At 36.3% G+C, this 11405-nt stretch overlaps 1 protein-coding gene across 2 annotated transcripts in view; it reads left to right on the forward strand.

Moving 5' to 3' along the window:
- The window catches only part of LOC128166308 (polycystin-1-like), a 30146-nt gene extending 20179 nt beyond the window's left edge, over window positions 1-9967 (forward strand). For both annotated transcript variants that reach the window (XM_052831400.1, XM_052831401.1), the window contains exons 19-37: window positions 403-488; window positions 876-935; window positions 1081-1206; window positions 1777-1902; window positions 2064-2160; window positions 2284-2366; window positions 2507-2752; window positions 2917-3313; window positions 3441-3706; window positions 4154-4381; window positions 4670-4771; window positions 5280-5395; window positions 5489-5654; window positions 5746-6018; window positions 6108-6602; window positions 6859-6991; window positions 7208-7458; window positions 7762-7933; window positions 8048-9967. In XM_052831400.1, the coding sequence (XP_052687360.1) occupies window positions 403-488; window positions 876-935; window positions 1081-1206; window positions 1777-1902; window positions 2064-2160; window positions 2284-2366; window positions 2507-2752; window positions 2917-3313; window positions 3441-3706; window positions 4154-4381; window positions 4670-4771; window positions 5280-5395; window positions 5489-5654; window positions 5746-6018; window positions 6108-6602; window positions 6859-6991; window positions 7208-7458; window positions 7762-7933; window positions 8048-9510 (4886 nt within the window). In that variant the 3' untranslated portion in view covers window positions 9511-9967. The remainder of the gene's footprint in view (window positions 1-402; window positions 489-875; window positions 936-1080; window positions 1207-1776; window positions 1903-2063; window positions 2161-2283; window positions 2367-2506; window positions 2753-2916; window positions 3314-3440; window positions 3707-4153; window positions 4382-4669; window positions 4772-5279; window positions 5396-5488; window positions 5655-5745; window positions 6019-6107; window positions 6603-6858; window positions 6992-7207; window positions 7459-7761; window positions 7934-8047) is intronic.
- The last annotated feature ends 1438 nt before the right edge of the window (window positions 9968-11405 follow it).

An 11405-nucleotide genomic window follows, 5' to 3' on the forward strand; every position in this document is an offset into this window, starting at 1 on the left:
AAATATGCACCCATTTCCCAAGTAGAAATGAAAATAAGACCTTTATACATTTATGCATGTGTTTGATTAGAAACCAAATTTCATACAAATTGTAGTGAAACTTATTATAACATATATTCTAATAGTCAAATATCGTTGGCCTATAAGTCTGAAGCAAGAAATATTATATATCATCATTAAATCATATTTAGCGTAGATATATAAAAATACTTCAAATCAAATTTATATACAACTTGGATCGAAGTGTTTTGAATTCTTTGTATCTTTGAAAATCCATCTTTTAAATCAATCTGAAATAAACAGAAATATGATATGCTATCCTTCTTTCAATCAAAGTTATTCTTAGTTAGATGATTTTTTTTTAAACGGTTACTCAGATTTCGAATTCTCTATGCTTGGCAGAGTACGCAGGCGTGGATGTAGCCGGAACTCAAACAGCGACGGGGTTAGGTCCAGACTATACCAACCGACAGGACGCATTCGATAAGGTAAACTTCACGGGCTTTTATTGAAAATTAAAAAAAATTGTGATAATTTTCATTTTTTTTTATAAATAAGCAATGTAAAATCATTGTTTTCAAGCAATTACAGGCATGTATATTAGAAAGTATGTTAGAAACGGGTACTCCGGCTTCTTCCTACCCCAATGACCCCCCATCGCGCTAACATCCGTGCCAACGAGAGATATTAATAGAAGTTGTAGAACTTGGTTATCAATCGTTGTAAAATAAATAAAGCTCATTTTCATTTTAAACTACCCGAAAAATTAACTATAATTTCTATCAATACTTCAATTTTGAAATATATGTGTTGACAAAAAAAAACCCGCATTTATGATCATTGATGTAGATGTAATATTATAACTTGTCTCGCAGACTGGTACAACTTTTGAGAAAGAACTGAAATACCAAGCGGAAAGAGAAGTATATTCTCAGGTAAAATCTTTTAGGGTTATGAAACAACTTTTTTTTAACACAAAATAATCTTTTTACAAAAAAGTATTATAATCGTATTTTAAATGACATAATGAATCATTAACAAATACTAAAAATTTTTTTTATATGTTCACTCATTAAATAGATAACGAACCAAATAGCAGATGCACTGCAAAGGGTCACCATAGCAACCCCTTCATCTATTGCCTTGACAGCGAGCACTTGTGCGGAAGTCACTAAATACACGGAAAACTGTGCCAGGAAATGTCAGGTAAAGATGACTGCATTTCCATGAAATAAATAATATATTTCGCTGAGGATCTTTAATGGATATCATACTGCTTTAATAATTTATTTAAAAATGTATAGTCAAAACAGTTTACCAACTTTCATTCGTGTGCGAGAAATTTTTGCGAGATTCGCGAGAGACTATTCGTTGCAAATTTTTCTCGCCGCGAACTGAGCTTGCCCATCAGGTGTAACAACAATACAGTTGTGGTTAAGGCTTGGTCGCTGAAATTAGTCGCCGCGACCGAGTTGAGCTCAGTATATTCGCAAAGTAATTTCGTGAATAGAAGTTGGTTTACAGTATTTGTGTATATTAATGGGTATTTCCATGGTGCCCCTATTTTGGCTTATTGTAACGGTCAATGTGAAAATGCTTAAATTCATGGTAATCTTCCAAACTTATAAAGTATATTTCAAAAATCGGCAACATTTCAAGTGTAAAAACTATATGATAAATGTATGTACCTAACAATTTTCAATGGTCGAATTTTTGACCGACGAGAATAGCTTGCTGTACGGTCTTTTAAAAAAATGTATGCATTTCTTCAATCAGGAAGGAATAAAAAATGTTACGATGAATATGATGAGCACTCTGGAATCTCAAGCTGACGAGATTCCCATTGAAGAGCTGACACTAGCGGCCAAGGGCATCGTTAACACGCTTTCCAACTTAATGGAGGTACTTGCAATAAGTTTCCGAATAAGTCATTTAATAATTCGTACTGAATATATACCACTTAAACGGTATGAATAAATGATGAGAAAAATGTTGCGTTTAGTATTCCTTAATGTGTTCCAAGACAAATTACTATTAATCTAAATTGTTTATTGATATTTCAGGCGGGAAATGTCCATACTGAGTACCCGACAAATGGAGACATGGAATCCGTCATTCCGTACGCCCATTATGACACAGATTTGGAATCGATCGAGAAAGGTGATGGATACGTTTTCTAGTTTTTCTCCATTAAAACCAATATCTATAAACTTCCCATTTTTGTGTCATATTTTTATATCTTGTGTATTTTTTTATAACAAATTGTGTCTGGGCATTTCACAGCTATTCCAGCCAATATACATAACCGCGATAGAGCAAATTATAAGTTGTTGGCCTACACAAATGAAGATTTCCAAGAAAGCACTGTAAGTCTTTCAATAATGGTATATACTAGATATTAACAATTGATTAAGTACACGATGGTATTTTGACACTTTTTGAAGAATATCTTAATGCTTTAGTCTTTAAACTTAAATTAACAATTTATTTTGACTTGGTTGTGTAGACTGCAGGGGTACAAAACACAGCAGGCACGGTATACTCAAAGCTTAGAAAGATCTTCCAAAAGAGTTTGGTAGAAGGTGAAACACCTGTAAAGATATCTACAACATCCATTGTTCTTAGTTTCGAGAAGAACCGAGCGAGTTCGTTTTCCAATGCAACTATAGACATGGGAGATGGAAGTTTTCATATGCCCGACTGGTGTTCTCTCAAAGACACTTGCAATCCAAACGATACGATTATTGTTCAAGTGAGTCAATATGTCCAACTTTATAAGTAAAAGAATATCGTCCCTTCTCTCTTTTAGCACCGCCTTCAATGAAAAGTACGCGTTTAGAAGCAACTTGATAATACTTTTCCACAATAGAAGGTTTCAGTCAATGTTTAAGGGTCAGTGGTTTGTTTTTTTTTCAGTCGTCATACTCCATCTATGCTCCCCACGCTTTTACTCCACAAGCAAAAGACCTGTCCCGCTACAGTGGATCTCTCAATATTGACCTGTACGATGCTAGTGACAGTCCAATCAAGGTGACGGAAGCCTCGGAACCGATCTCAATGAGAGTCCCGTTGGACAGAAACATGCCCGTCCCTGGGGAAGAATACGTCGTTCCATTTATTCCTGACAGAGACTGGGAGTACTTTTTCTACCACACAACTGAGATTAAATCTGCTCGAGCCGCTCTTCAGATCCGGTTCCGGTTGGAAGATCTCAACCAACAGTTTTTGGTGTTGGTCAAATTCGGTGACATTAAAAACATTTCAAAGGCGTTTGATCATGTTTGCATGATTCCAAGCAAAATGGAATACCAAGGTGTGCAACATTGATAAAGTACTTCTCTAATGATTTAAGTCTTGTTAAAAACAAAAACCATGGGAATGTATCAGTATGTATATAGCTTACTTTAGCACTCACTTGGCCTTCTTTTGTTTCAAAAAAGGGTTCTTTGGATCAGATGACACTGCAGATCCCTACACCTGTTTTGTCGGAAGTGACGTCGTTCAGGGTTACCAGGGTCAGGTGACAATCGGAGTGCGCCAGATGTCTAGTGTCGAACATGATTACTACATCACGAAATCACATGTTCCGCCAACGTTTCCAACCGGAAGTGGTACCTTTTCCACTAATTATACCATCCAAACTGTCAGTTCTACCTGCCGCTTCTTTAACGAGACAATAAAAGACTGGGACACAAGAGGCTGTGAGGTAGAGATGAACAAACTAATGCAATTCAGTTTTTAGCGATAGATTTGTCGTCCAATATTTATATCTAAATTGGATCTTTCAAACCCTACTTTGCAAAAGTTATAATCGTACATAAATACAAATATACATGTTTAAATTAGAATATATCTATTACCAATCCCCGTACAATCGCTGAAAATATATGGAATGTGTATGTATAAGAAAAATATTTGAACTCTAGATATTTTATCTGCAGTTCAAAAACGGCACGTTTATCTTTTCAAATCATGTATAAGAGATATGTAGGAAAAATAAAAATTTGATTTGCGTTTTGACTATGAACGTTTTTCACCAGCATCACATCTTTGGTTTAAGAGCTTGGTATTCTATATTTCATGAAATACACTGTATTTCCCCTTGTTTATAATAACAATAATTTTAAAAACCATTATAAATGTACTCACTAAGGTCGGGCCGTTGACAAACAAGAGGGGCATCCACTGTAAGTGTACCCACATGACCACGTTCGCCGGGGGCTGGGTCGTGGTACCGAACACCATCGACTGGAACTTCGTCTTCTCCAACATGGACTTCTTCAAGAACCCCACTCTGTACATCACAGAGATCGTGATATTTGTGGTGTACATCGTCACCGTCATCTGGGCCCGCTACAAGGATAAGAAGGACTTAGAAATGGTAGGTTACCTGTGTGCTACGGTTTCGTTAAACTGAAAGCAATGCGACGTTATAGACGACGTTGGAGAAAATTTCTAAAGAAAACTTGTGCTGTTTTTAATTATCTAGATATTTCGGTAGAATCCCCCCTTTTTATGATAGTTTTGACATTTTTATTCGACAGTTCTGAACAATTATAAATGAAACAATCAATAAATGACTCAAAATCAAGTTTTAAATAGATTGTGCCGCATTTATTTCATGCCTTTTCCATATTCTAATGACTTTAATTTGATTTGTTTTCGGTAGCTGGGACTGACTCCTTTGGCAGATAACAACAAGAAAGACAGATATTACTATGAAATAGTGGTTGTAACAGGAATGAGGCGCCACGCTGGCACTGACTCTAAGGTTCACCAATCACTTTTGCTCCTCTTTTGTTAGAACCATTTTAACAGGAGTGTTGGACTTTAGGTAGTTTTGTCAAACAGCGATGTGCTCTTTGAAATAAACAAGATCTGTCTGGCTTTTGAGCTATGACTTAGCAATCTGTGTTTATTTCACTTGAAACCAGTGTCATTTTTAACTTGTTTTGATGCAAGATCCCATACCTTAAGTCCAAGGTCTTGTTAAAATGTTTTCGGTTTGCTGCGGTATGAATGTTTTTTTTCTTCAGATTCAAATTCTTATGATTTGGTTCTAAAGTTGTTACATTCGTTAATTGTTTTTATGGATTTTTTGGCACTTTTATTTATACATTCATTTTTTTATTCGAAGCTGATTACTTACATCCAAACTACATGTATATTATTTCGCTATTTATTTATTAGAGAATACATACAATAACGAATGTCGTTTAAAGTGTGTTTAGATAAAATATATACAAAGAATTTTCGAATACTCATATACTTCTGTGTAGGTGAGTTTTATACTCTCTGGAGACGAGGATGAAACTGACGTCAGATTGTTCAGCGACGACAAGAGAAAGATTTTCAGAAGGGGTAGTGTCGATGGCTTTCTCATGGCTGTTCCAAGGTAAGCATATAAGAAGTATGTATGGCTAACATTTTAGCCTTGAGTCTAAAAAACTAATGAGTTTAAGTTGCAATTATTCTATTTCTTCATCAGACCTCTTGGAGCATTAAACTATCTTCATGTCTGGCACGACAATTCTGGAAAGGGGAAGTTCGCTTCATGGTATCTACGTAACGTTGTCGTTCGCGATGTACAGACGGACCAGAAATACATATTCATCGCAAACAGGTGGTTTGCAGTTGAGGAGGACGACGGAATGGTACAGCAATAGAGACTCTTTGTATTTCTTGTGCATAAAATAGAATCTGTCCAGTAGTTGACACATGAAATCATGCCATTCATTTTTGTAGATTGATCGACTAATACCGGTAGCGGGCAAGGAACAAATGACTGAATTCAGCCATCTCTTCACGGAAAAAACAACAAAAAGCCTCAGCGATGGTCATCTGTGGTTTTCTGTCATAGCCAGACCTCCACAGAGCCGATTTACACGAGTCCAACGTGTTTCCTGTTGTCTCTGTCTCCTGTTTTTATCAATGTTGACAAATGCTATGTTCTATGAAAAAGGAGATTCGGAGCAAAATTCTTTTACATTTGGACCATTTGCTCTCTCACCTGAACAGGTAAAATCATTGTCGTTTATAAATGTACTTATATCGTATCGTTAACGCAGTGTATTATATCTAATAAAGCCATTTAATATATCTTACAGATATACATTGGTGTTGTGAGCAATATCATAGTATTTCCGGTAAGTTTCCTGATTATTCTGATCTTCCGGAAATCTCGACCTCGAAACAAGCGGCCTTCTCGCGTGGCAAAAGCATTGAAGGAGGAGCAGTCAAAGCCTGCTGCGTCTGTCTTTGACGTTCATCCGACGTGGAAGAGCTCAGATGAACGATCTTGTGTGACTCCTTCTAAACTTCTTGAAGGAGGCCGACCGGAAACTGCCATCACTCGTTCCGGAACTTCCTTGTCAGTAGTTGACTTTGCGGACGGCAACGGCAAGAAGAAAAAGAAGAAATCTTGGGATCTTCCGTGGGGCTTTGTCATTGTCGGCTGGATTCTACTTTGGGCGGCCACCCTTGTTTCTGCAGCATTTGTCACATTTTATGGCGTCATGTTCCAGGATGTCAAGTGCAAGAAGTGGATTACCTCAATGCTGATTTCATTCTTTACATCTATTTTCATAACACAGCCTCTAAAGGTAATTTCGAAAATCGTTTTCGTCTAGCTTTGCAGCGCCATTTTGCTAGAGGTTAAAAAACTTGTTCTTAGACGAAATGTCAACAACAGTCTACAGCTCAGATAAATTTCGATTTTTAAAAGTACTTGGATTCGGTAAGTATTCGGTTATCGCAATCATGTATATCCCAACTTTTCCCAAGGTACTGAAAAATATGTCTAATGTATCCATTTTCTTAATTTTTTTTCAATAATAACTCTGTTTATGAAAATTGTAGGTGATTCTGACAGCAATTTTCTTCTCAGTGGTGATCAAAAACCCCGGCGGGGAGGAGGGTGAGGAGGACGAAGAAGACGAAGAAAAGCCACGTTTGGCGACAGACGAAGAATACCTTCACGATCAGGACAGCGGTAGATCAGATAATACAAATCTGCAATATTCTCTAATTAATGCCTTGAACTTCAAGAATAGATATTATTAAAAAAGCGTATATACAAATGTATCTGTCTTCAAAGCCAAAACATTGAATAAAGTTATAATATAAATATGAACATGAACATGGAATTGTTCTAAGAGATCATTTAAAATTAAGGTTAATCGTAATATTCTATTTTATTTGATTTCAGATGAAATTGCAAAGCCAAGAAAACCCGGCTACAAACCGCCAGATCCGCGCCTTTTGGAAAAAGCGCGGGAAGTCCGACTGAAGGAGATAAAGATGTGGGGCATTGTCCGGGAAATCCTATTCTACTCGTTTTTCCTGTGGATTCTGATGGTTATAAGCTACAGAAACCGTAGTTACATGTCTTATTACTACAAGGCCAGCCTTGAAAAGGTCTTCATAACGACCAACGACACAAAACACCATTTCCTGAAAGTAAGAAACCTGTTAAAAGATTGTATATGTAATAATGAATACAACGAAGTAAATGCATTTCATTTTTTGCCTAAATACAATCTTTAAGTTTTCATGTAGCTAGTAGTGTTAAGTATGGAATTTACCAAGTTCTCTTTTTGTAAGAAGTAAAAAAAGAAGTGCTAAGCAATGAAAATCAAATATTCCCAACATACTTACAGTATGAACATGCAATGGAAGTTTCGTTTATATAAATTTCATACAAAAAGATCTAACATAGTTTTATTTATGCTACATTTAAAAAAAATTGGGGTTTTTCTTTAGATAAAGAACAAAGATGACTTCTGGGTTTGGGCTAAAAGTGGAATGGTGGACGGAATTCGTGCTGGAGTGTGGTACAATGACGGCCAGCCGCTATTCTTACGTGGCTACATCAATGATAAACAGTCAAGAATTATGGGATATGCTACCATGCGCCAACTCCGTGTACAAAAGGGTATTTAGATTTATTCTAAAGATTAAGCAAAAAACTATTTTTCTGTATGTTTTGGATTTGTTTATGGAAATGATTATTAAAACCAATGAATTTATTGATAAATTTGACTTCCAGGGTCGTGTGATGTTGCCGAGGATATGCAGTCAATCATTCACGAGTGCAATGACGATTACGATACGAGTATCCAAGACGAAGAGGACTATGGGGTAGGATGGAAACCAGCTTACGAAAACGCAAGTTTCACCAATCAGCGCGAAGAATACAGATACACCACGGCAAACGTCTTGGATGGATACCCTTATATGGGCGACAGGGTTTGGTATAGTGGTGGCGGTTATACGGTTCGATTACGGGGAAATGCGACTGTTTTAAGGAACAAACTCATAGAGCTCGAGAAAGAAGGATGGGTAGATCGTTATACTCGTGCTATATTCGTGGAATTTACTGTTTACAATCCGGGTATTAATCTTTTTGGGATTGCCACTCTATTACTAGAAGTCAGTCCAAGCCAAGGCATTTTCCCTTCCTATCGATTTGAACCTGCAATGCTGCTACCTTACATGACAGATGTGATGCTTTTCCAGATTGCCTGTGAAATTGTCTACTTTGCCTTTACAGTTTTCTTCATCTTTCAACTTTTTAGAGGCCTCATAAAAGAAAAAATCAACTATTTCAAACAGTTCTGGAATCTGGTTGAAATTGGCATCTGTTCCATGTCGGTGACCGCCATTGTTATATACTTTTATCGCATGTTTGAGACCAGCCGACTAACGGAACGGTTCAAAGTTTCTCATGGCAACGAGTACATGAAGTTTCAGTACGTTGGAGCTTGGAGTGAGTTGTTCAGTTATATCATTGGATGGCTAGTCTTCTTTGCATCTCTAAAATTCTTGAAGCTTCTAAGATTCAACAAGCGAATGTCACTGTTGGCCTCTACGCTGAAGAATTCCTGCAGAGACTTAATGCACTTCAGCATAATATTTAACATTGTTTTCTTGGCATTCATCCAACTGTTTTATCTAGTCTATGCTGGGAGTCTCACTTCATTCAAGACTTTCATTACGGCTTGCGAATCCGGCCTCGTTATGATGATGGGCAAGTTCGAAATCTACGACATGAAAATGGTAGAGCCAGTGATGACGCAAATTTTCATCTTTGCCTATGTCGTCACAATCACTTTCATAGTGGTCAACATGCTGTTGTCAATCTTGAATGAGACATTCGGAGCGGTAAGATCGGACATCGCCAAACAGAACAACGAGTACGAGATTGTTGATTTCATGATGAACCGATTCAAACTTTGGACTGGGCTCGGCACTCCTGACAGAGGCGTTCTGTCACCGGAAGACCTGCGCGGTTATAACACGATCGAAGGCAAGATCGACTTATTCCCGGACCGAATTGACCAGTTACTGTCGTCTCTGTCACATATCTACAGTAAAGAGGAACGTCTTGATGCCCTTTTTGAAATGAATGCTGCAAAAAGGCAAGGTCTTAAGTCGTCGTTTGGGAAAGTACCTCCTTCAAAAAGCCAAAGATACCAGAACATGCTACCAGCCGTTCACACAAACTATTGAGGGGATGTTGACCAAACAAAAAAATTTAGAAATGAGCAGAAAGATACAGCCCTTGAACAGTTGAAATTTACTTTTTATTAATGTTTAGTTATACAGTATATATAATTACAAGATCGACAATGTTTTATACAAGCAGCTATGTGCAATATAACAATTATCAAAACACCGCCGTGAATACAATGCTATAATGCCACGAAAATTTATCAGGTCTTATTAAGTTCCATTAAGTTCTATCCGTTTGTTACTCGTACATTCCAGGTAATAATTTTTGATAACCTAAACACAAAGTCAGTTTCAGTATTTTTATAGTTTTCTATGCATGATTATGCCTATTGAAATGCAGAGCTTTAAACATATGCCGGTTGAAAATTAATTTTATAATGTTGACATGAATTTGAAAACACAGTAACTCTGTATAGTATGTGTTTTAGTTATATAGATTAAAGGTTGAAGTTGACGTTTATATTCGTTATTTATTTGGTATATTGTTAATTGTTGTTGTAATATTTGGGTCAACATTCAGTTCCAATACAATTATAGTCGTTAAATGATGCCTAGCTTTACCTGATTATCATTGGAACAGCTGCTGTTTGATTCGATCGTACGATGCGGAAAATATTAGGGTCTTTTTTACTCCACATTAGAAAATGATATAAATGATACCCAAATCGTTCCATATACATTGATGTCTTTACTGAATCTTTATTTCGGAGAACATCATTTGTTGAAAGCAGCTAGCTAGACTAGTTTCAATTTATAGACTTTCATACTAGTCTTATTTTTGTATTGGTTGCAAACAACACTTCGTATGCATTATTCACCCAAGTTTTAATTGGCAAAATTGTATTTTATATAAATAGCAATTTGCAAAATGTCCTTTTCAAATATTTTTGGGGGGAAAATATGGAAAAGTCATACGTCATAGATTATTTTGTTAGCGTGAAAAATAATTGCACTATTTTTATGTGCTCAGCATTTTTTTAATTAAACAAAATGATCAAACTGCGCTAATTAAAAAGAAGTCCCATGTGTAAATCTTCCCATCAGTACAAAAACTAATGGTGTTTGTTGAATGCGGCTCAGGTACTTTGAAAATACTGGCCAAGCTTCCCAAAAGCATTGGCAATGAGGTTAGCACACCCAGCTCTATAATTAGACTAACATATTTTAAAATAGTCCATTTCTTTCATGAATATAATATCAGCTCGCTCATTCATAATTCATACATGTATTTACGTACAATCCTCCTGTTGGTGCCTTATTTGATTATTCACCGTTCCTACTTATTAAAAGTGTAATGTTCTAAGGGGAAATTATGTACAGACAGACAGCGAAGAGAGTGGGAAGATATAATAATCTTTACTACTGAATGTTTCATTTATTTTTGATAAATGGTCATAAGTAATTGTAGGTGATTACGATCAAATTTTTCGATATGGTAAATAGTAAAAATTATTTTTTTCTGCTCGATCTTGTTTTTGCTATTTGTTTGGGGGGAGGGGGGGTGATATAAGAAAAATTCGATAATACAGCATATATCACATTATTGATGGGTTTACTAGTATTCGCCGTGAGCATTTTTTTGTATTCAAGAATTGACCTCGTCGTATGGAAGTAGGATCACTTGAAAATCCCTGCTAAATAGAAAGTGTAAGCAGCTTTTTAAAAAGAGTATATGGGATCGTACGAGCCATGTAACATGGACATTAATTGCGAAGCTTTAAGTAAAATAAATAAATTAAAAAGCTGACGCCTGCCAGTTTTTAAATTCTTGTATTATAATCTTACCCAGTCGTCAACAGTTAAATGTTTCCGTTTTCAGAAAACTTTCAAAACACTTAAAATTCTATTCAGAGAATGTTAAAGCTGCTAAGTCCGATTTTTGGCTATTACAG

Source organism: Crassostrea angulata, chromosome 10 (genome assembly GCF_025612915.1).
Source record: "Crassostrea angulata isolate pt1a10 chromosome 10, ASM2561291v2, whole genome shotgun sequence".
NCBI classification, from domain to species: domain Eukaryota; kingdom Metazoa; phylum Mollusca; class Bivalvia; order Ostreida; family Ostreidae; genus Magallana; species Magallana angulata.